This window comes from Leptonotus elevatus, chromosome 12 (genome assembly GCF_054856555.1).
Source record: "Leptonotus elevatus isolate MCC_2025b chromosome 12, RoL_Lele_1.0, whole genome shotgun sequence".
NCBI classification, from domain to species: Eukaryota; Metazoa; Chordata; class Actinopteri; order Syngnathiformes; family Syngnathidae; genus Leptonotus; species Leptonotus elevatus.
Window position 1 is genome coordinate 19,293,616 of NC_141250.1, and position 25,814 is coordinate 19,319,429.

General features: G+C 40.3%; 1 protein-coding gene across 3 annotated transcripts in view; it reads right to left on the minus strand.

Moving 5' to 3' along the window:
• Positions 1-1,580: 1,580 nt before the first annotated feature.
• sema5ba (sema domain, seven thrombospondin repeats (type 1 and type 1-like), transmembrane domain (TM) and short cytoplasmic domain, (semaphorin) 5Ba) overlaps positions 1,581-25,814 on the minus strand; it is an 87,000-nt gene continuing 62,766 nt past the window's right edge. Inside the window, exons 9-23 of one of the 3 annotated variants that reach the window (XM_086090950.1) lie at positions 25,332-25,467; positions 25,031-25,238; positions 24,745-24,952; positions 19,394-19,511; positions 19,127-19,311; positions 17,944-18,087; positions 16,628-16,775; positions 16,314-16,539; positions 14,604-14,819; positions 11,710-11,880; positions 9,893-9,943; positions 9,476-9,613; positions 7,831-7,875; positions 7,161-7,366; positions 1,581-3,601 (exon numbers count right to left, since the gene is read on the minus strand). In XM_086090950.1, the coding sequence (XP_085947076.1) occupies positions 3,425-3,601; positions 7,161-7,366; positions 7,831-7,875; positions 9,476-9,613; positions 9,893-9,943; positions 11,710-11,880; positions 14,604-14,819; positions 16,314-16,539; positions 16,628-16,775; positions 17,944-18,087; positions 19,127-19,311; positions 19,394-19,511; positions 24,745-24,952; positions 25,031-25,238; positions 25,332-25,467 (2,377 nt within the window). In that variant the 3' untranslated portion in view covers positions 1,581-3,424. The remainder of the gene's footprint in view (positions 3,602-7,160; positions 7,367-7,830; positions 7,876-9,475; positions 9,614-9,892; positions 9,944-11,709; positions 11,881-14,603; positions 14,820-16,313; positions 16,540-16,627; positions 16,776-17,943; positions 18,088-19,126; positions 19,312-19,393; positions 19,512-24,744; positions 24,953-25,030; positions 25,239-25,331; positions 25,468-25,814) is intronic. The other 2 variants (XM_086090951.1, XM_086090952.1) reach the window with 2 other exon arrangements.

Consider the following 25,814-nt stretch of genomic DNA (forward strand, 5'->3'; position numbering starts at 1 on the left):
AAACCCTAGTTTAAAACCCTACTTTGAAAATCAAACCCTAGTTTAAACCCCTACTTTGAAACTCAAACCCTAGTTAAAAACCCTACTTTGAAACTCAAACCCTAGTTAAAACCCTACTTTGAAACTCAAACCCTAGTTTAAAACCCCACCCCTCTAAAACCCTACTTTGAAACTCAAACCCTAGTTTAAAACCCTACTTTGAAACTCAAACCCTAGTTTAAAACCCTACTTTGAAAATCAAACCCTAGTTAAAAACCCTATTTTGAAACTCAAACCCTAGTTTAAAACCCTACTTTGAAACCCAAACCCTAGTTTAAAACCCTACTTTGAAAATCAAACCCTAGTTAAAAACCCTACCCCTCTTCTGAAACCCTACTTTGAAACTCAAACCCTAGTTAAAAACCCTACTTTGAAATCCAAACCCTAGTTTAAAACCCTACTTTGAATATTAAACCATAGTTAAAAACCCTACTTTGAAACCCTAATCCTAGTTAAAAACTCTACTTTGAAACTCAAACCCTAGTTAAAAACCCTACTTTGAAACTCAAACCCTAGTTTAAAACCCTACTTTAAAAATCAAACCCTAGTTTAAAACCCTACTTTGAAACTCAAACCCTAGTTAAAAACCCTACTTTGAAACTCAAACCCTAGTTAAAAACCCTACTTTGAAATCCAAACCCTAATTTAAAACCCTACTTTGAAACTCAAACCCTAGTTAAAAACCCTACTTTGAAACTCAAACCCTAGTTAAAAACCCTACTTTGAAATCCAAACCCGAGTTTAAAACCCTACTTTGAAACTCAAACCCTAGTTTAAAACCCTACCCCTCCTCTGAAACCCTACTTTGAAATCCAAACCCTAGTTTAAACCCCTACTTTGAATCTTAAACCGTAGTTAAAAACCCTACTTTGAAACCCTAATCCTGGTTAAAAACCCTACTTTGAAACCCTAATCCTAGTTAAAAACCCTACTTTGAAACTCAAACCCTAGTTTAAAACCCTAGTTTAAAACCCTACCCTTCCTCTGAAAACCCTACTTTGAAACTCAAACCCTAGTTAAAACCCTACTTTGAAACTCAAACCCTAGTTTAAAACCCCACCCCTCTAAAACCCTACTTTAAAATCCAAACCCTAGTTTAAAACCCTACCCCTCCTCTGAAACCCTACTTTAAAATCCCTAATCCTAATTAAAAACCCTACTTTGAAACTCAAACCCTAGTTTAAAACCCTACCCCTCCTCTGAAACCCTACTTTGAAATCCAAACCCTAGTTTAAAACCCTAATTTGAAATCCTTACCATTGTTTGAAACCCTAACCCTAGTTTGAAGCCCTACTTTAAAACCATCATTTTAAACCCAATCTTAATTTTAAACCTAACTTTGAAACAACTCTAACCCCTTTACAGTAAATCTGAATATGAAAACTTACTTCTGTACTGAGACCCTACAGCTAAAAACCTAATTTGAAACCCTAACTGTCTCTACACCCGAACCTAGTCTTGGAACCCAAACCAAAAATTCCAGTTTGAAACCCTAGAAAGTCAACACGTCAACACAAGAAGAAGACAAGGAGGCGTCCATGTTGTGTGATTGCGTCCTTTTGAAGTTTTATTGAATTTTGCGGCGCTGCTGGTAGAAAAATAGAAAGTAGCAAAAAAGATTCACAGTGTGGACGTCAAGACGTCCCTCGCCACAACTTGCATAGAAAACACACACACACACACACACACTCACACACACACTCCTGTCCCCACACATTTCAATGTGCGCGTGCGGACTATAAGGCTTCCCTAAAAACAACACTGAATATACATACGTGTACTTTCTACTGGATGTACACACGCACACACAGCTGTACAGTAGTGGCATTGGAATCAATTACAGCACGTGTGTGACGCACACAATACACACTCACGCAAATACACACACGCACGCACACACACACACACAGAGACACACACACGTAGTCCCCTTTAAGCGTGAGTGTGTAACAATGCCAAAGTCCCCAGTGACACATGTTCACAAGTACACACACACGTTCACACACACACACACACACACACATCATCACACGCACCTGTGCGAGGTGAGTGTGTAACGATATCAAAGTCCCCAGGTCCCCTTATTAACAAGTGCACGTGTACACACACATACAATAACCAATCCAAATCATGTGATGTTACCAACCAAGAAGAAGAAGAAGAAGAAGAAGAGTTAGTGGTGCTATGCTACTGGATTCCAAAGAGCTCGAAAACAAAAAGGGTTCGGGTTCAAGGGTTCTAAATGAGGGATGGCGCTCAGAACAAATCAAGGGCCAGGTTCAAAATTCAGGTGTCAAGTCAAGATTAGGGTTTAAAATTAAGCTTGGGTTTAAGATAGTGTTGAAGCTTCAAATAAGGCTTGCGAGTTGGAAGCCAAGGTTGAGGTTTCGAATTAGGGTTTGAAATCAGTTTGAAACCCTAACTTGACACTTTGAAATCTCTAAAATGATTTTAAATGTGGCTTGAAACCCTAATTTGAAACCAAACCCTTTATTTGAAACCCCAAACCTGTCTTGAAGCCCTAATTTGTACTTGATTTTAATTTTGCCCTCACCTTTGTTTTAAACACGAGCCCGGGTTTGACATTGTACTTTGAAACCCTAATTTAGGACCGGACCTCAAAATTTAAAACCCTAATCCTGGTTGGATTCTCCAAACCCTGGCTTGAAATGCTAACGCTTGTTTGAAATGGAAACTTTTACCTAGATTTGACTCTCTACTTTAAAACCATGATCCTGGTCCCAAACCCTTCATTTAAAACCCTAATCGTGATTTGAAACCTCAACCTTTGCTTGAAACCCAAAGCCAGGTTTGACTTTTTGCAATGCTAACCCTTGTTTGACAATTTGATCGAGATACAACACCCTACGTTTAAAACCATAACCCTCCTCCCTAAACTCCTAATTTAAAATCCGAATCTGGATTCTAGCCCAAACTTAAAACCCGACTTTGAAACCCTAACCCGGGCTTGAAGCCCAACTTTCAAGCATTTCAATCAATCACCTTGAGAAGGAACTCACGTTACAAACCGAGTGTCATCTACTAGCTTATTCCGAACCCTCGCTAACGCAACGAGGCGGCCATATTTGATATGACCGCCGCGCTATTTTTGCCTCGGAGCCATCCGATTGGACGATCCATTGGAGTCTTTCTCCCGGTGGGTGGGATTATTTACACCGTGCCCCTCCCCTGTGCGTCTTTTCATCATCAGCAGGACTTTTGAAAGTTGGCCGTCCCCCCACTTTTTGTCCGACGACAAGTCCCCGCCCCCTTTTTGTCTAACAAAAGCCGCTTTCTCTTCACGGAAAGTTCTGGCTGGTTAAATCCCGGGCCGGGCGGGTCGGGCGGGTCGGTCGGTCGGGGGTCCGAGCGGAGTGGCCGAGAATCAGCTGTTGTTGGTGTGGTTGTAGGTCCGGCAGGGCGAGGGGGAGGCGTTGGGCTGGTAGTCGAACTTGCCGAGGGCGGGCGGATAGTACGTGGTGGTGTACACGTTGGCCTGCTGCAGCGACGTCGGGAACAAGTTGGAGCGCTCGTCCGGCAGGAGGTTGTTCTTGTTCAGCGTCTGGAAGCAAACCAAAGGACATTAGCATTCGTGCTGCGTTCAAGGAAGCTGGGGAATTGGGAAATTCGGGAACTTCCGACGACGAAAAGCACATTTATCAAATTTATATTTGGGAAAAACAATGGACGTCGTGTTCCTTTAGCCAACTCGGAACGCTTTCATATTGGACTTATAAAGTCCGAGTGGGGGAATGTCGTTCTTCCCAGGGGCCTCGAATGCAGCGTCAGACTCTCAAGTACCTTGGGCTGTTGGCGCGTTAAATATAAAAGGTAACTAACATTTAAACGACACACACGAAAACAAGACCTTTAACAGCACCCCAAAGGTCTTCCAAAGTAAACCTCAAGTGAGGAAAACGCTCTAAAGATTAATTTTATTTGCACTGCGTGCGTGTGTGTGTGCGTTACGCTAAGACACACACACACACACGCACACACATTAAGGGTGAGTAATCCATCGTGGCAGATGTGTTTAGTTGGCGAGTGTTTTCACAGGCGCAAGCAAATCAGTGTAACAAATGTAATCGAGTTTCACGTCAAACATAGTCAGCACGCTAATGGACGACAAAATGGAGGATTTGGTCAAGAGCGAGACGCGGGAAGTTGGACATTTTTGCGATCGAGCTGACATTTTAGGGCCAAGAAGATGACATGAAATTACTGGCGTTATTTTATTATTATTTTTTATTCGGCCCACGAAGCTAGTTCTTCTTGTCAACATGAATTTGGGAACGTGTGTCTATCATGAGTAGACCCACAAAAAAATAGTCTCAAGAGGTCATACCCGAAAGGACGCAGGAAGTCCGCCATTTTGTTTTGAAGAGAGGCAATTTTAAGGTCAAATTTGACAATTTTGCGTCTAAAATTGAACTTTTTGTCTAATTACTATCAACTTATAGATGACACTAAAATTAAAAAATATTTGAATTTTTGTTACAGCCAATGGGTGGAGCGTGTTTGATGCAAAGTCAGAAGACAGAAAATTACTAACTCAGCTCTTTTTTTATTTTTATTTTTTTAATTCAGGCTCCAAGTCCAGTGTCACAAGAAATTTGGTGAATATATCGATCATTAGTCGACCCATAAAAAAAAAAAAAAGTCTCAAGCCACCCCCTGGAAAGACACAGGAAGTCTGCCATTTTGTTATGAAACTAAACGGTCATTTTAGGGATTATTCTTTCAATTATTCTCTGAAAATTCAGCCCCCGAAGCCAATTTCAGTTAGCAACATGAAGTTTGGTAGACGTGTCTATCATGAGCAAACCCACAAAAAAGTCTCAAGAGGCCAAACCTGAAAAGACACTCGAAGTCTGCTATTTTGGCTTGAAAGTTTATTTCCAGAGATTCGTTTTCACATTATAAAAATTCAGCCCATGAAGTCAGTTTCAGTTAGCAATGTGAAATTTGGCAGGAGTACCTATCATGACTAAACCCATAAAAAAAAAAAAAAAAGTCTCAAAACACCAAGGAAGTCTGCTATTTTGCTTTGAAGTAGTCATTTTATTGGTCATTTCCAGGGATCTTTCCTGGAAAAATTCAGTCTCTGAAGCCAAATTTGCTCACAATAATGAAATTTGGTAGATCTGCTGATCACGAATAGACCCACAAAAATGCTCAGAAAAGACAAAATAAGTCCATTTTGGTTTAATTTAGACATGATTTGAGCCATTTCCAGGTGTCACTCAAAAACTCGACAAATGAGAGGCACAAACCTACCAAGATTTTATTTATTTATTTATCATTACAAAAGTGAGTATAGAACATTTCATAATTTGCCATCAAACACTAAACTCAAATAATTCTCCCGCCTATTCTTTTCCCAGGCATCTTTGCTCTCGTCTAGGATCTGATTAGATTGCGCAGGTGCACCTCATCACGTCAGACCCAGATTAGATCGATTCAGCCGGCATTCATCATTAGCATTGTCGCGTAGCTAATTAGAGGGATCGTTAAGAGCTGTTTGACCTTTTATTTCTTGTCATCCAAAAAAAGCCAAAAGAATCGACGGGAAGATGAAAATAGGTGTAAAGCGGCTAATCGCTGCATTTAATTCATTAGAACATCAAAGGCGACGTGTGGTGACGAGAAGGTGGAGGTCAAATAAAAGCCGCGCTTTTGTAGTTTATTTCATGAAGAAAAAGCAAAAGCAAAACATTCGTAATAATCTCTTGTGGTTTAACTAATGAGACGAGCAGAGAACAAAACAACGCGTTCGAGGGTGCTGGGAGACGAGCGCGTTAGCGGCGGCGCACTAATGCAGCTCGTTAATAAAACGCAGGTGAGCAGGTGATTCATCCTGGCGTGCCGAGACGAATGCGGCAATAAAAGCAGTAAATAAAACATGAGCGAGCATTTATGCTTCTTAAATCTTTCAAGTGTTGAACAAGGAGGCTCCGTTTGGGGCCATTTTAAAAGGATGCTTGTATCCTAAATTTCAGCAACGCGGTGTTAGCATTCATTATAACGCAAGCGAAATTCGCAAGAGGAAGTTTGCTTGGTCCCTGAGGTCAATCCATAACGGTGGCCTTTAAGGGACAATCGGCATTTGATAAAGCACTCAGTCGCGGCCATTTGACGACCAACTACTTTTACATTTTTTGTCCGATTGCTATCAAATTTTAAGCAGCCACATTAGACAGATGGACAATGCTAACTTATAAGGGGTTTTTGTTTGTGTTTATGCGTGTTGGCAAACTTTGATGACTTGTCAAAATAAACAAAATGTTCGGTATGGTCCAACTTGTGGTAATAAAAACATAAAAATGTTTGCCGCTAAAGCCAGTTTCAACATAAAATTTGGTTGGCATGTCTATCGGGAGTAGACCCACAAAAATGCTTGAAAAGAAACAACAAGTCTGCCATTTTGCTTTGCGGTGGCCATTTTAGGATAATGGTGGCCATTTGCAGGGTTTCTTCAAAAGATTTGCAACGTTTACATTTGTTTGAAAAAATTCAGCCCCCAAAGCCAAATTGTTGACGACAGCTCTTTGAATTTTGGTAGGTTTGTCTATCTTCAGTAAACCCACAAAAAAAGTCCCACAAAGTCATGCCCAAAAAGACCCAGGAAGTCTGCCATTTTGTTTTAAAGCGGGCATTTTAAGATCATTTTGGCCATTTTCAAAGGTAAACTTACCGTCCAGTTTTTTTGTCCACTTGCAGCAAAAATACTTGACAGATGGGTGACTTTTTTTTTGTTTTGTTTTCATAATTGCGTACTGGCAGATTAGGGAAGTGAAATTTGATGACTCATCATAAAATATATAAACCACTAGGCAGCTAGTCATAACTGGTAAATGTTTTGGAAAATCCAATCCCCAAAGCCACTTTTACTAGTTTGGTAGGCAAATCGATCATGAGTAAAAAAAAAAAAAAAAAAAAGGGATCAAGAAGCCATGCCCAAAAAGACACGTAAAGTCCGCCACTTTGGTTTGAAGCGGCCATTTTATTGACATTTTGGCCATTCCAGGCTTCCTTCGAAGACACTTCTCGAGATTTTGCTACTGAACTTGAAGAATTTATCCTCGACAGGCAGATGTCCGATTGTGAAACCTTCAACCAACCTTGAACTCCATCGGCGTGTACTTCTCGTTCTTTGGCGTGCTGTTGCCCTTGTAGTTGAGGTGGTTGGGCGTGGTCGGGTGGATGACGGCCGACTCCTGCGACGGCTTGTGGAAGCGTTGGCAGTACACGTAGACCAGGAAGGACAAAAGACCCGCGCCCAGGAAGCAGGACACCCCGGTGGCGATCAGGTGGATGGATGTGAACGCTGCCCAGGGACGACAACAAACGACACATCTTGGGTCATTACCTCCACCAAGGAGCGCTTGTGTGTGTGTGTGTGTGAGCAGGATTATGCATAAATCACACGGGTTCGATGATATTTTGTCGATGATTTTGGGGTTTTCTCCGAATTTCTGCTAGCGTGAATGTGCCGTTTAGATTAGGGGGGGTGATGATTTTTGTCAACGACTTCTGTAATTAAGGCCTATATAAATCAATGGAGTAAATTGAAAGCTAGTATCGATTGATGACAATTCGTCAGCAATTAACTAACAACGAACCCTGACCTTCAAAAGCATCTTAACTCGCATGTGGACAAGAGAATACACCAGACACACGGATGTATACAGTAAGTGGCATGCGTGGTAACATGCGCGTGACGGGGGGGGGGGGGGGGGGGGGGGGGGGGGTGTTAGTGGGGGCTCGTCAGACCACTGCTAATCCACTTACCTCCGCAGTGTTGGTCCTTGTCAAAGCCGGATGCAGGGAGGATGACTGCAGAGAGGAAGACAGGAGCACACGGTCAGACGCACACACGCGCGCATGCACACGCACGAACAAACAAACACAGCCACACATGCGTCGAATAACAAGAAGGGGGGCGAGGGGGGGGGGGTACACGCATGCAACAACCATGACGATGGCACTGAAGATGTTTGCTCCATGGAGACGACACGACAAGACACAACGTGTTGTTACAACGTCTAAAAATTCATCTATCAATTTGGGAAAGATTTCAAAGATCCTCTAAAGAGATGAAGTGATGGATGACGTGCGGATGTGAACTAGAATACCGTTTCTTAACCCTACTTAGCCCAAATCCTAACCTTGATAACCCTAATTTTCGAAATTTTAAAACCTCCTAGCCCTAATCCTTAAACTGAACCCCAACGAGTCTAAACGGCTAACCTTCAAACCCCTAATGCTAACCCTAACGAGAACTCTACTAACCTTTATCCCAACCCTTCTTACCCTAATCATAACTGGTAACCCTACTGATACTAATTCCTACTAACCCTAATCCCAACCATGAATCCAAAACCCCACGCTCTATTCCCAACCCAAATAGTTACGAACTCCGACCAAAACTCTAATCATAATCCTGTAAAGTCTAAATGTAGTAACCCTGACCCCATCCCTAACCCCACAAACCAAACTTAACTGTCAGGGTCAGGGTCAGGGGTCAATAATATGTCTTATTTAGTCTTGAAGGGAAAAGTTTGTAATGATGTTTTTCATAATTGGGCTGGTCCTGTGACTTATTATTATTATTATTATTATTATTATTATTAGCTATGATTTATAATACAATTAGAGCTCGGACTCGTACCCAAATTGTTGTGACAAACAGTGCATGCTAAATTAGCAAGCTAGCTGAAGGTTAGTTGCCATTCTCTACTACTGCTTCTATTTCTTCTTCTACTTTCTTTTAGGGCTGGCAAACAAAATGTAGCGCATTGCCGCCACCTTCTTTAGCGCAACAAGGATTTACTATTTACAGCACCAAAGACACAATGACCGTCCAGGATTCTACCTTTGGCCACAATGTAATGTGGGATTCTAGTTATACTCTAAAAACGGTTGGATCAAAAATAACCCAGCTATGGGTCAAAAATGGACCGATACTCTACTTGAGTTGAGAAATTGTTCTTTTAGTGTAAAACAACTCCTAAATATTGGTCAGATCCTTTACTTGGGTCAAAAAATGGGCTCATTTCGTTTTTTTAAAACAACCCAGAAATTTGGGTCAAATTAACCCATAAAATGGATCGGTCCATTTTTGATCCATAATTGGGGTACTTTTGACCCAACAATCCATTTTAAACTAAAAAAAAAACTTCTGTAGCTAAAAGTGGAAGTTTCAAATCCAACCAGAACTCTTTAGGAATTTTAGGTGCCAGTCTGAAGTGTACTGTTCCTGGTCTCAGTTTTTCCTGATAAATTTACCCCAAAAATGTGATTCACAGTCCAGTGTGATGCATTTTTTTGACTGGTGCGTCGAATACTCCGGAGGCGACTCGGCTGAACAATACGGAATTTTTCGATCCCAAAGCGGGACCAAAAGTCTCACAGAGTAGAAGACGTGTAGACTCACCAGGTATTTCGTTGCAGTCCCTACGCTGGGTGGCATTGCCCACGCAGGGGGCGCCCCCGGTGGCACCGCACGTTCGGGTCCTCATCTGCACCCCCGATTCGTCGCAGGCGGACCACAGCGACCAGGCCATCCAGCCACCTGGACACAAACAATATTACTGCCGAGAACAAAGCCAGACCTGCACTCCCATCTGAGGAAAAAAAAAAAACAAGCCCCCCCATGAAGTCACCAGACAAAGCTTAAAGGTTTGTGATGTAAACAAATGCGTTCAGTGCACACTGGAGATGACGAGTAGGCGGCAAACAAAACCTCTGACCCGAGAGTGAAAAAGAGGAAAATTCCCACTGCGCTGAAATCAAATAAAAGAACGCTTTGCTTTTCTGGACTGAGCAGAAGCAGACTGGAGGATGCGTTTACCTCCACTGTCAGCCTGGACCTCCATCTGCTCCCTTGGGGCCCAACACGCATCTAGACACACACACACAAAAGACTGCACCGTCATGCCTAAAGCGCATCTAACGTTTTAGCAGCCACGACAGAGGAAAGCTATTCAAATGCTACTGCAGTTCACTCATATAAAGCGAGTGTGCTCATGCCCACAACGGCGCAAAATACAAACACCCAGTCTAACTTTCCTTCACGCAGATTCAAACGCCGCCTCACGCTAGACTTAATCTGGTCGTAAAAAAAAAAGAAAAAAAAAGAAGCACTTTTCTCCTTTGATGTCAAGGTTCAGTGACTACAATGGACCCCCCTTTCCTCCTGCCACCCTTCATTACCGTTTAATCATCGGCATGATTGGCAGGCAGAGACACTTGACGGCTGATTAGCAAATGGTCGCTGTAGCGTGCTAGTCCGTGTAGCCGACGGTCGATTGACAGAACAGCAGAGAGGGAAAAGCCGATCAAAGGGGGCCGATTAGCATCTCGGCGCAGGCGGGAGAAACGACAGGAAGTCATTTAACTTTTCCCCCCCAACCGGTTAGTAATTATGGAAGAGGCGGGAAGAGTGTGTGTGCCCTGATTGGCAGGTGGGATAATTCCAATTGAAAAGCACTCGGAGGTGGGGGGGGTGCTTGACGGGAGACAACGGGACAATTTGAGCACGAGGTGTCTGGACTTCAAACGTGTTGCCAAGATACAAAAGCATGCACAGACACATAACATTTTTTATGTCCCTTATAAGAAAAAAAAAAAGGCAGAAATGGCATTAAAAGGGGAAAAAAGTAGAAAAACATTCCAGACAAGACAACATTCTCATAAGAAAAACATCCCCATAACAAAAGAAACACTAAAAAGGAAGTGTGCCCATATATTACTAAAAATAAATTATCCTACAAAAAGTCTACAAAATATAGAAAAAAAATCCTTAAAAAAATCTATAAAACTGTCCTCAAAAGAAAAACAAATGTGTTGCAGATTTGCCCCATAATGAGTGTCAAAAAAAGAACGAAAAGGCTACAAATAAAAATGAAAATATATAAAGAGAAATCCTATATTAAAAAACACACACATAAAAATAGCCTTAAAAAAATGAGAAAAAATTTCTTGATCAGAAAAAAATATCCTGACAATGTAATTTAAAAACCCTCAAATGAAAATAGACACAATTTTAAAAAAAAGTCCAAAAATGAAGAACAAAAATCCACCTCATATATAAATTAACCCTAAAAAGATTAAAAAGTCAACAGAAAAATAAAATTCTAAAAATTTTAAAAATAAAGTGTCTTAAGTAGAACAAGCAGAAAAATAAGGGGAAACATTATTAAAGAAAGAAAGAAAGAAAATGTTCCCATAATCCCCAAATGAAAATAAAATCCTCAAAAAGAAAAAAAATCTCAACGCAAATAAAAAACGTAAAAAGAAAAACATGTCTCCATGAAAAAACAAAAAAACACAATATAAATATAACTAAAAAAAACAGAGGAAAAAGTCCAGTCATAATATAATACAATAAAATCCTATAAATAAAAATATTTAAAAAAAAATGTTAAGAGACAAAATTCCATAACACCCTAAAAGTGAAAAATGGCGGCTTAAGAAAACAACATGGAAAATAAAAATAAACAAAAAGTCCTAAAAAGAAAAGACAGAAAAAGTCACCTTACAAATATGTGGCAATAAGAAAAAGGGAAAATGTCCTCATAAGAATAATCATCCTAAAGAGTAAAAAAAAAAGTGCAAAAAGAGAGAAAGAAAAAACAACATGTATTGTATTTGTGTCTTGTGTCTCACCATCACACGTGTGCGTGTTGCAGAGCGCCTCCTCAGTGTGCAGCCCCAGGCAGATGTCTCCCCCGCCGGCTGGTGGCGGGCTGCCGCACGCTCGGGTGCGCTGGTAGTGGCCGCCGCCGCACGCCGCCGAACACGGCGACCACGATGACCAGCACGACCACGCGCCCTTCACTGCAAGCACCACAAATCGCCGCTTCACTACGGGAACGCAACACGTGGCTCGCTACGCTTCATATGCTTTGAAAGAAGTCACATAAAAATAAATAAGCAAATAAATAAGCAAATAAATAAGCAAATAAATAAGCAAATAAATAAGCAAATAAATAAGCAAATAAATAAGCAAATAAATAAGCAAATAAATAAGCAAATAAATAAGCAAATAAATAAAAATGAACACCAGATACAGCAGAAGTAAATATACTTTTGATGTCACGATTTTGAAGTTGAAGATTTATGGGACATTTTTTCTTTGCGGGATTAATTCATACTGTGAGTATTTTTCCCTTTTGGGGATTTTATTCTCATGGGACAGTTTAAAAATATTTATTTTGGAGAATTCATTTTCTCATGGGGACTTTTTTTCATTGTAGGGACATTTTTCAGTTTAATTTTTTTTTTTTTTTATCTTTCTCATTTGTGGATTTTTTTAAATGATTTTTGTTTTATGGTAATTTATTTAAATTTAGGAATTAATTTTCTTATCACCTTTTCTTTTTTAGATTTTTTTATAGGGTCATTTTTCAGGATATTTTTTCTTATAGGACTTTTTTTTTTTTTTAAATAAGATTTTAATCTTATGGGAATTTATTTAGATTTAGGAATTCATTTTTGTATGGGGACATTTTTTCATTTTTGGAATTTTTTTTTATTTGGACATTTTTCAGGATATATATATATATATATATATATATTTTTTTTTAACCCTTACTTTATGGGCGAAGGGATTTTTTTCTTTAAGAATTTCACTAATGGGATTATATTTATTTATTTTAGTTTTAGGGGTTCATTTTCTTTTAGATATTTTTTTTAAATATAGGTAGACATTTGCCAATATATTTGCTCTCATTGGACATTTATTTATTTTAGAATTATTTTTGTCATTGAGACATTTTTTCCTTTTTAAGATATTTTTTTTCCTTATGGAACATTTTTTAATTTTTGCTAACTAAATTACTAATGGGGATTTTTTTTCCTTTTATAGACTTTTTTAATAAGGATATTTTTTGAGCATATATTTCATCTGGGACATTTTTTACTTTTTTCAGATTTTTTCATGTGGACATTTTTTCAGTATATTTTTTGTTATGGTGAGATTTTTTTTATTTTAAGAATTTTTGGGAGATTTAGGACATTTCTTGTTATAGGAAAATATTTTAATCGGAGGCAGTCCTTTGTGAGCCCAGGGAACAATTTTTTTTTGTCTGTCGTACTAGAATAAAGTGTAATTGCACATCAACTACAGTAGATGGCAGCGGCGCTCTCATCGTCAGAGCGTCACAGACCACGATTGAGAAGCACTGATCAAACGAGTCGTTGCACGACACATGAAATAACAACACACACAAATCACACAAAAATAAAACAAATGCATAATTACTCCATTAGCTCGGCAATACAATTAAGATCTCAAGCACACCTGGGGGTGTGCATGGCACAACAAAGGTTGACGTGACCTCGTTAAAAGCTACACAAACACATGGTGATGCATTTTTAGGTCAGAGTGAGAGCTCTTGACCTAGAACTTCCAAGAAAAGTTTGTAATCGAGGTCTGAAGGCTGTGATTTACAGCCCCCGTTTTGCGCACGCGCTCACACACACCTTACTAATCTATATTGGCTCCATCCTTCCCGCTAATCTCATCATCAATTACAATTTTGCAGCCATTCTCTCTTTTGTCACTGGCCCTGTCCTTGGCCAATGAGTGTGTGTGTGTGTGAGGAGCGCACGTCCAAGCGGGCCGTGCACGTGACGCTCATTTCAAAAGACCCAATGATTGGACTCCCACACCACCACCCGCTAACCACCGCACTCCTCCCTTGGCGGGACGCACTCGAGGACACGTAGCAGAGTTTCTCACTAAATACTGAATGGGAGAAAGTATTCGAAATCGGCGAGTGTATTTCATGATAAACAGCTCAAAAATCATCATAGAACATATTAAAAAGCAGCCATTTTGGTCCGAAGCAGACATTTTCTTAGGCCATTTTTATTTTGGTGAACCATAAAAACGATTATTAGAAAATATCAGCATCCAGCACCAAACCTTCCAATTAAGACAAAATTCAGCACGCATGTTCAGTCAGGGGGAACAAAAAACATTGCAGAACCTATGCTGTAAAATGCACAGGTAGGCGGCCATTTTGGTTTGAAGCAGACATTTTTTTCAGGCAATTCTCATGTTGAAAAATGTTAGCATCCGGCACGGATGATGCGTTTGATTTACATCAAATCTAGTAAGCATGTTCATCATCACAGGATGCACAAAAATTATTATAGAACCTCTGCTGTGAAAGCCACAGGTGGTCAGCCATTTTGGTTTGAAGCGGACATTTTATCAAGCCATATCCAGTGGCTAACCCCCTAAAAGGTTTTGGAAAATATTAGCATCCGGCACCAATGCTTCCAATTAACACGAAATGTGACACACATGTTCATCATGACGGATGCAAAAAATCATTCTAGAGCCTATTCTGTGAAACACAAAGGGAGGCAGCCATTTTGGTCCAAAGTGGTTATTCAAGGCCATTTCTGGTAAAAAGTTTTAGAAAATAGTAGCATCCGGTACCAAATGGAGCACACATGTTTGTAATGACAGGACGCACAAAAATCCTTATAGAGAAGCTCTGCTATGAGGTCATTGTAACATAGACTCGCGGGTGTTTCTGGATTCTTACCGGGACAGGTCTGGACGTTGCAGTCCTGGTACTCCACGGGGGAGCCCCTGCAGGCCACGGGGGCGCTCTTGCCCTCCGGTCCGGCGCAGGATCTCCGTCGGGTGCGGTATCCTTTGGAGCAGCTCTGCGAACACACGGACCAGGAGTCCCACGAAGACCAGCCCGGGGCGCTCGCACCTCGGACCAGCGGGGTCCTAAGCAGCTCCTCCACTAGGTCTACAGATCAATATATAAAAAAATAAATAAATCAATAGAGTTCCTGGGACCACAGAAAATCACATCCAGATAAAGACCTACACCCACACATCGGCCTACGTCATCCTATGTGGACTAGTTTTTCATGCAGTAGTCCTACGTAGCCACATCTAGTGTCGCATAGGTAAGGACTAAGACATTGGAAGGCAGTCCTGACCCTGCAGGAGGTCACACTTTTTGTGTGAGTGTGTCGTGTGCAGTGGAATGCGCATTTGAGGGCAGGCATCCACTGATGGATGCCTGAAGGGGGGCAGCAGCGCACGTAGCTGGGCTGTAAAATAACATTTGTCTTGACAGCAGGAGATATGTTGCCACGGGAAAAAAAACGTTCCGTCAAAGTTGAGCTGCCATCGTCAATCCTTCAACAAAAAAACTCCTTAATATTGTTTTTAATTTTTACATCATGAATCCTTCAAGCAGAGAACCTCCTTTGGGGCTTTCATTTTATTTATTTTTTACATTTTGGTTCAATGAGGGTTCATTGCTGACAGCGAAAAAAAAGTGCGACATATCAATCCACGGTATAGTAAATCTAATTTTTACATGATGCTAATACCCCAAATTGTATGTTAGGCCATGTTAGCCAATCGGGATGCTCAAATCTTTTGTTCACTTCCTCTGGTCCATGTTTAGTGTGGGACACACCTGACGCTAATTAGAGGACAAACCTTGGTTCAATATGTCCCTATGGTCAAATTATTTTCATTCTTTTCTAGCGTTATTTTTATGCAGGGCTCTTTCATTATTTTTTTTCTCTTTAATTAAATCTGTTGAACATTTTTATTTATCAATATTATTTTTCAAATTATTATAAACATATACATATATATATATTCCATAAATACATTTTATTATCTATTTATACTGACATTTGCTTTTCAATATACTATATTAACATTTTTGTAAATATTTTCATTCAAAATTTCACATTTTAAGGTACACATTATTTTTATTTTTAAATAATAATAGCCACAATTAATTAATGAATTATTAAATTTTTTAAAACAAAATATTATGCATATTATTTATTATACAGTCGATGTTTGTATTCCAATATCATATCTAAAATAGCATATTTCTATATATAAGAATGTATTCTTGGCATAAATTATTTTAATATTTTGTAATATTTTTATTTATTTATATTTTGTAATGTTTTTATTTATTTTGTGTTACAACATATTTTTTAATAATAATAATTTATTCTTTTATTTTAATTTTTTTCAACAAAATATTAGGATTTATTATACTGTCAATGTTTTTATTTCCAATATCATACTTAAAATATATACAGCGTATTTCTATATACAAGAATGTATTTTTGTCGTGAATTATTTGAATGTTTTTGTATTTTGTAATATTTTTTATTTATTTTTGCAATATTTGTATTTATTTTGTGTTCCAAAATATTTGGAACCCCCGGCTCCATCACAAACCACATTTCAGCTGGCTTACCGTCGGTGTCGCAGGCGGCGGTGCCGTCGTTGGGGCAGTATCTGGTCTCCAGCTTGCGCCGTCCCATCTGCATCTGGTGCGGGTCGGCCAGGCGAGCTCGGCACATGTAGCGGGTGCGCTGCTCCTGCCGCGCGCCGCCCTGCGTCACGTTGACCGGCATCCACGGCGTCCACGGCGTGTTCCGCTTCACCTCCGGACACGCCTCCAAGTTACACGCCTTGTACTCCTGGAAAATGTCATAACTTCCAATGTTTGTTTCCAAAAGTGTAACCATCGTTAAGGTCCGATTTGATTGCGAGATGGCGCTTACTTACCAGGGCGCATCCCGGGCAGCTGTTGCCGTTCTCGCAGGTGCGCACCCGCGAGTGCACGCCGCCGCTGCACTCGCTGCTGCACTTGGTCCACGAGCCCCACGGGGACCACAGGACCGGCTGGGGGCACGAGACTGCCTCGTTACAGAACCTGATAAGAGGGCGCCACAATGATTTGGGATGATTACGACTTTCTAACGGAAACATTTGACTTTGATCTCAAATAAAATGTGTAGGCTGTTGGGGAAAATATATGGCCTTATTCTAGAAAAATATTGATTAAGTCTAAAAAGATTCTTGCAAATTTATAAAAATAAATTCTTGAAAAAATATTTTTTGGGGTAAAAACTATGACTGTCCTTTTAATGTTATGAATATTCTTATTGATTTTTTTAAAACTATGACAAGTACGATTAAGTGCGATATAAATTACAATATAGTTTTTTTCAATTTTTTTTATAATATACTACATTTTTCCTCAAACAATTACAATTTAAGCGTATGTTTAATTTAACAAGCTTTTTCTTGTAATTTTTTAAAAACCTTTTTCTTGAAAAATTATGATTTTCAAAAATCTTGAAAAAAAAAGATCCTTATAAGATTACAAACTTTTCATCTTGAAATGACTTCATTCATGTAAAATGATGACTCGCAAAAAATATTGCCTTGGGAAAAAAAAGACTTCCTTTTGCAAGATAATGACAATTTATCAAAAAATAAATAAAAAATACAAGTTTACTCAAGTAGGATTGCAACAAAAAAATAAAGAAAAAAAGCATTTATCTTCAAAAATCATTTTGGGGAGGATTACAAATAAAAAAAGAATATTCTGGTAAAATTTCATTTTATTTAAAAAACAATTTGGGGAGGGGGAAAACTTTGAAGCCTTTTTAAAAAATTTATTTAAATTGTATTTATTTATTTACTTATTTATTTATTTATTTCCTACCAAAAAATACAACCTTATTCTGGTAACATTCCGCCATTTTTTTCCTGTTTTTCAATGGTTAGGTGATTTAACACCACTTACACCAATAAGTCTGCACAAACCTGCTCAACTGTCTGGTTAGCAAGAAGTTTAAATGTTACAGGTTATTTCTGAACACGCACAGTTACAAGAGGGTGTGCACACTTGTGCAACCACACTATCTCAGTTGTTTATTTTTACTTCCCCTCTCCAAATGATTTCTTAAGTTTTCAATTGAGTTGTGCGGGTTATAAATCAGATGAATCATATGATGCAATCATAATAACTTGCTGGCATCTGAATAGGGGTGTGTAGACTTTTCATATCCACCACAGAAGAGTTTGTTCCTTACCTCTCGTCACGGCTGGCCCCCACGCAGACGCGACCTCCGTGCCGCGGTGCCGGGTTGTTGCAGGAGCGCTGGCGCAGTTCGAATCCCGTGCCGCAGCTTGTGCTGCACTGTCCCCATGACGACCAGGGCGTCCAGCCTCCGTTTCTATGGCGATGCACACAAACAACAGGATCCCATTAGGACAGAATTGGCTAAAACGTTTGTGCTCAAGGATCGCATTTGAGCTGTAAAGCCAAAAGATGGGATACATCATTCATATATAAAGTTGTGTGTGTGTAAAATATGATTGTTTGCATCTACAATACATTCATTTACAAATTATTTCATGGAATAAATGAAGAAAAATTAATAAATAAATTTTAATAATCTATTAAAAATGCAAAATTAAAGAAAAAAAGTTAATTTTAATAATAAATTTGTATTTGATGCTCCTGTTTATTAGATTACTCTTAATTAAGTGGATTATAACTAATTTATCAATTATTCAACAATTTTTTTTAAGTACATGTAAAATCGTTTATTTTACCATTTTTTCACTTTATTTCCAATTAGTCAGTTATTAAAATTAAAATTCAATATAAATAATAAATATCAAATTATTTGATGAGATATATGAATTAAAAACAGTAAAAAAAAAGTATTATTCCATTAAAATTTACGAATATTTCTTTACATTTTTTTGTATTTACAGTAAGGTAATCAAGAAACAAAATTAAAAAAAAATTTAAAGGAAAAATGGAAACATATTTTATAAAACATTTTTTTAAGGAAGCAAATTTTAGTATTTACAATAAGTCAGTGAACACATCATTTAAGGAATAATGATAAATTCTGGAATATAATAAAAATAAAGACAACAAAACATAATAAATAATAATAAAAATAATATAAATGAATATGAAATAATAAAAACTCAACAACTATGGTTGTTTAATTAGTAAATTAAACTTATAATTAATTTAAAAAAAATCTAAATACTGTAAAAATGTAAAATTGATAATTTTACTAATACTTTTTATTCAATTATTTATGTGTTCAAATAAATACATTCGAAAAACAATAAAAATGAATAATGAATAAAGAGAAAAAGTCTGCATCATTGCAACAAATGTTGTGGGCTGGAGAGCGTGTAGTTCTTACGCATTCATTCGCCACATTGATAAAACATTTCTCTTTCGTCCACCTGGAGCAGTTGGCCACCTCGATGGTGGCGCCGTCGCACTTCCTGCCCCCGCAGCGAGGGGCCGGGCTGTCGCATGACCTGGACCGACACAAACACGAGCTGACGCCGTCGACGCCGTCATCGTTGTTGCACGCCTGCCACGCCGTCCAGTCTCCGAAGGCGCCGTGCGTGGTCTGGTTCTGCATCTGGACACCAAAAATCCACAGGCGGGCGTCAGTCATATTTGGGAAACTAAAATAATGAGACACTTTGTGGTCTTGGACTTACCGGACATGCTGTGATGTTCTGCTTCCACTGGCTCATGTTGGTGCTGTCCTCCAGCGTAGTGCAGCGCCGCTGTCGCATGTCCCAACCGCAATATGGATCCCGGGCCTCCAAACACAGCCTGCAGGAGGCGCAATTGCAAATGATTCAGAAACTGAGGGCAAAAAAAAAGCTAGTTAAAAAGTGTTGTTAGAGTGAGTAGAGATTTACTGTGTCTTTCTCGCTATGACTTCTTGAGACTTTTTGGTGGGTCTACTCATAATAGACCAAATCTCATGTGGCTAAATGAAACCAGCTTCGGGGGCTGAACTTTGAAACAATGCTACATTCAGGGTCACGTTAGAAACCCCAGTAAGACAACCAGCATGACATCACAGCAATATGATTGGTCGCTTGGTTACTTCCTGATGACATCAGAGCTGTGAAGTCACATAAATAACAAACCCACATTTAGCAGATACAGTTAGCAGATACGCTACATCACCCAGTCAAATATTCATAAGGTGCAGTGAAGCAGCTGTAATGGCGGCTAATTGAATGTTTAGCCGCTAATGAGGAGTCTGATGTAAAGGATGACTGGAGCGGCTCGTTAGCTTCACTTCCTGTCTGCCTTCGCAGCACTTCCTGTCTGCGCCACCCTCCATTAAAAGGGGCCATCAGGTAGGAATGAAGCGACAGCAGGCGGCCGCGTCTAATGGTGCGATTCAGCGGCTCAAGGTCGACGGCGTGATTTCACCAAGGATCTATCATTTGCAGATCAACTGCTCGGAACTATGAGCACCAGTCAAAGTCAAAGCTTTTCGCTCTCTCTTCGAGCACAGCAGTCAGCCTTTTTCATACATTACAACCACTGTACTTGAAATTGATTTTGAAAACTTAAGACAGTATTACTATTTCAAATGGATGTCCTGTATGTCCTTTGTATTTTTAATCAAATGTAATTTTATCTTGTATTTTGTTTTATCATATTTTGTTATAATATTTTTAAAGAATTTGTCATAAAATTGTCTTTTTTTTTTATATTTAATCATCTTTTTGTTATATTATTATTGTATTTTCTCCCTTTTATTGTTTTGTTTTTTTAGCTAATATTTTATTTTAAATTTTTTGTATTATTTCATCATTTTATGCATTTTCTTGTGCAATATATAAATCTAATGGTTTCGTGTTTTTTATCCAATTTTTTATTATTTGGTTTTATATTTTATCAAATGCAAGTTTTACAAATGTTTAGATTTATTTGTAATACTGTACTTCTAAAAATAATATTATATATTTTTTATATTTGTGTATTTTTCTACCCAATATGTATCCTACTTTTGAGGGTTAGCACAATAGACGAATTCAGACCCCACTCGGCGACTGCCCAGCGAAAATGGACACATAAAGCACTCCCTAATTTAATGACATTCTCATTTTTGTTTACAAGACATGCCCACGCGGTAAAAGTTAATTCCCCGCGAAGAAGAGGCGTACATGCACGCAATGCCGTATACAAGATCCTCTGACATAAAATCGTTTACAGGCGTATGAAAACAACTCTGGGCAAAGAGCCACATGCTGCTTCACTAACGTGACTTCAATGTTAAACAGGCCACCGGGCCCACAAAACGACACATCTGCGGACATAAATCGTCCGGATTGTCTGGTGGCGTAATTGTCGCATCTGATCGTTTGTCGTAAAAAAAACGCTGTCTGCTTTTACGGCGGATGGCGTAAAAGACTGGCGTGCGCGCGATTAATTGCGCCGATGATCGGCACGGCCGATAAACGCTGGGGAATATTATGACACGCACTCCCGCACTCCCGCCCTCCCGCCCTCCCTGGGGACGAACATGCTGACAGGCTCAGCTTCTCCCCCGGCGGCGAGGCTTCTTCCCCGGGGCAGCAGCTGAGGAGTGACGAGCAGCCTCCAGTCGGCCGCGACGTGTGTGACGCAACACTGCTGCCAGCCAATTAGGACACGGCGCTGACACCACGCTGATACACACGGTGGCACTCACATAGAAACGCATACCTCCACCAAGGCAGTAAGTACATTCAGGTATTATTCCGGGCATAATGCAACACATTTAATTGAATAGAAAAGCTTCCCTGTGTAATTATTTGGTGACCTTGGCACTAAAGCAAAGAATCATATTTTTTATTTTTTTATTTGCTTGTATTATTTAAGAATAGTCCTTTTTCTAAAAAAATTAATGTTCACATTTATTATTATTATTATTATTATTATTATTATTATTATTATTATTATCTACTATTCTTGCTATTATTTTCTAATATTTAGACCATCAAAGTTTTACGATACTAGAGCCAAGGGGAGACTGCGGCGCAGTAGAGTGTAATATTGCATCAAAAAGGAGACTGTAGAGTATAATGCAGCAAAGTGAGACTATGGGAGTCAAATACTGTAGCAATATAGAGACTGTGGAATAAAATGCAGCAAAGTGGACAGAGAGGAGAATTCTCCAGTAAAGTGGAGATTGTGGAGTAAAAATGTTGCAGCAATATAGAGACTGTGGAGTGTAATGCCAAAGCTAAACAGACACTGTGGATCATAGCAAAAGGAACAAAAGAGAAAATGTTCAAGTGTAAAATGCAGCAATGTGGACACTATGGAGTGTAATGTGGCAAAGCAACAAAATGGAGACTATGGAGTGTAATACAGGGAGTATAATGTCTTCAGCAACATGGATACTTTGGACTGTATTATTGCAGCAAATTGGACACTGTGGAGTATAACAATGCAGCCAAGTGGACACTACGGAGATTATGTAAAACGGCTTGATCCATTAATAAAAAAAAAAATAAAAAAAAATTGTGAGTTACTGCAAGAAAGGCAACATAGCCGCTAAACTAGTGATGCTAATGCGCGATTGCAGGCAATGCAGCTAAGCTAGCGTGTTGCGGCTAAAGTAAATCAGCTCTCAGGGTGAGTTAGCGAGACAGGCGGAGGACGGTGCGGCACCATTAGCTCCAGGTGCCAAGTGGCTGGGTCAAACCTAATCACCGTAAATAGAGGACAATACATACACACGCGCACTCAGACACACACGCACACACAGGGCGCAGCAGGCAATCAGTAAAAGGCTACATATCACCTGCTGTTGAAAAGGTTTAGCAGCGTAACCAAAAAACAAGATGGATGAGCGAAACGCTAGCTAGCGAGTGGATCAATAAGAGAAAGGAGCGAGGCATTAAAAGCACTTTCACTTAATTGAATTTGCTCGCGGGATGCTCACACCGACACCCGCCACTAACGCGCGACGCCGCCACTTAGCGCGCACAGCTAACAGCTACGCCACAAGCACGCGGCTTCACCGCTAATGTCATGCAAACACACTAAGAGAGAAGTTTTTGTGTTGGTTAAAAAAAAAATAATAATTATACTATATAATTGACAGTAAAAATCGGGACTTCTACTTTTACCACCGTCTGTTTTTACAGTATGAATTTGTACATCTGCTTAAGTACAAAAAGTCGATACTTTTGCCACCTCTGACACATACACACACATATACACACACAAGCACGCACACACACAGGTGTCAGGCAGTTGATCTAATGAGATGTCGGCAGTGAGAGGAATACGAAGATCCCCTCCAGCTGCAGACCTCTCACTCTGACACTTTTCCTCACTCCTGACTGGTGTCAACGTGTCCGTCAACTCCACTCTTCGCGCCGGTGGACATTTTGACAGCTCGCCGAAGCTCCGGCGACGAAAAAAAAACAAAAAAAAAATGAAACAGAAAAACGATGGCATGGCTAATATTAGCAATAGCTGATGGATGGGAGGAGGAGGAGAAAACTAACACACAATGTGTGGAAAAAAAGAGAAGAAATTGGATAGTGCAAGGAATTCATGATGCAAGGTCATCAGCTGCATCAGATACTCGTACTAAACAAGGAGCCGACTCATGATGACAAATGTACACTTGTTAACGAGCAAAATATGGCTAATGAGCCACATGTTGCTTCACCAAAGACCAGCTGATTTACAACGTCGAAGCAAGGCTAAAGAAAAAGTGTGTGTATGTGTGTTGGCGCGCGCATGTTTATGTTAGTACGCCTAACCAAAATCCAAAAAAAGGAACGCCTATTGTGACATAAAAGTGCTAGCATAACATTAGCTAGAACGTTAGCAAGATGCTAACGTAAACAGACTACTAAGGTAGTATTTTCCCCCCACTTATCTCCACTGACAAAGATCAAATGCAGCGACGTCACTGTAAGGCCAGAACAAAGCGCTTCCTCAACTGACAAATCAGATTGCCTTGATGTCGTCACTGTGGCGGCATCCGAGGTCTATGGTTGTGAAAATGGAGGTGAGCGGTACAAGGTGAATGACAACTTTAACAGGTTTTCCTTCATTTAAATAACACTAAACACACATACAACCACAACACTAATAGTAATAATAATAATAGTAACAATAATCATATTTGGATTTTCAATACAAGGAAGCTGAGCCGCCCCAAAACATCCACCTCCTAACGTGTCTACGAAACAAAGAAAATACTTTTTTTAGGTGGCTAATTAATCCTGGCGGAGGACGTTTTTAATCAGCCGCTATAAGGCGGCGGCGGCGCATTGAGCGGAATTAACTGCCAACGGAGAACAGAACAGAGGAGAAGCAGCCTCGACCGGCTTCCCTCCTTGGATGAGCCACGTCTAGTCATGGTCGCCTTCAAAGCACCACTGCGGGAAACCGGAGGAATACACGCCACCTTGAACGCATCAGCTTGCGAAACGATGCATGCTAACAAACAACACAAGTGGAAGAGAAACAGGACGTCCTGTATTTATGACTTGGGAGACACGTTTTATCTGAGAGGAGACGAAGGGCGGAAAGACAATCGAGCGCTGCATAAAAGTGGAGCATAGAGCGCAAAGTGGATATCATATAAAGTAGCAAAAGTTGAGACAGTGGAACATAATAGTAATAATAATTTTGCAAAGTGGTGACTGTGGACTATAATGTGGACACTGGGGAGCAGAGTGAAAAAAAGTGGAGACTATGGATCAGTAAAGTAAATATTATATTAAAGCAAAGTGGAATCTGTGGAAAATAATACATTACAGCAAAATGGAGACTATGGCATAACATACATTGGTAGTGAAGACAGTAGAGTGCAATAGTAAAGGAAAGAGGAGGCTGTGGAGTGAAATAATGCAGCCAAGTGGAGATTGTGGATCATAATAAAGTAAAATAGAGAATGTAGAGTGTCATACTTCAGCAAAATCAGAGACTGTGGAATGTAATACCACAGCAAAGAAGAGGCTATGATGTATCGCAATGCAGCTAAATGGAGATTGTGGAACAAAATGCAGCAAAGTGGAGACTGTGGACTCACGTTTCAGTGCGGTATGTGGAGCATCTTTCCAGGGGGATCTTCAGCACTCGGTCGCTGAGGCCCACAAATAGCGATCGGTCGCTGTGCAGGATCTGCAAGCTCAGGATTGGCTGGCGCACGCCGGGTGGGAGGAGCTCCATCTCCTCCAAGTAGCATCCTTGCAGGTTCTTGTTGGACGTGGCCAGCGCCTTCAGGATGCTGCCATATTCTGCATAAAAAATACAAAATCGTTCCTGACTCTGCAGATTATTTGGACTGTGCTCTGTAAGGATTTATCTGCACTGACCGGTGCCGATGTACATGACGTGGTAGAGCGTGTCCATGCCCTGCACGATGTCCACGGCCAGGTGGGAGAAGCGCACGTCGTCCTGCATGACCAGCGGGTCCACCGACTCGGGCTGCACCACCTCGTTCATCAGGAAGAGGCGCTGGGCGTCCTGCAGGCTGCGCTCTGTCAGACCCTCGTTCGGACCCTCGTCCTCGATGGTGCCGCACTGACCGTGGAGGAGGGAGATTCAAAACGTGTTTGTCCTGTCCTGTCCTGTCCTCTTGCGGGTGTGAGTAGTGATAGTCAGAGTGAGACTGACCTGGAAGTTGCTGATGGGGTTGGGGGTGGGCATCCAGGTGGAGCGAGGGTTCTCCTGGGAGCGGAATGGCCCGTTGAAGGCGCGTGTAATGGCGCTCAGGTTGAAGGCGCAGACGGCTGATGCTGCGATGCTGTTGCTGGGTATGAAAGACAGGACAGGTCAGGACAGCACAGGAAAGGGGAGGACAAGATAGGACAGGACAGGACAGGTTGGGCTAGAAAAATGGGATTGGGGATAAAAGAATACAACAGTAGGGAAAAAAGGAGATAATATGGATGAGACAGGACAAGGCAGGACATGACAAGAGAGGACAGGATTGGACAGGGAGGGTCAATGGGAGTAGTTATGGATGGGTCAGAACGGGACAAGGTGGGAAATGTGACTGGATGGAACAGGAAATGACGGCAGGGAAAAATGGGAGTTGTTAGATATGAAGGCTGAGACAGGACAAGTCAGAACTGGACAGGACAGGAAAAGGCAGGG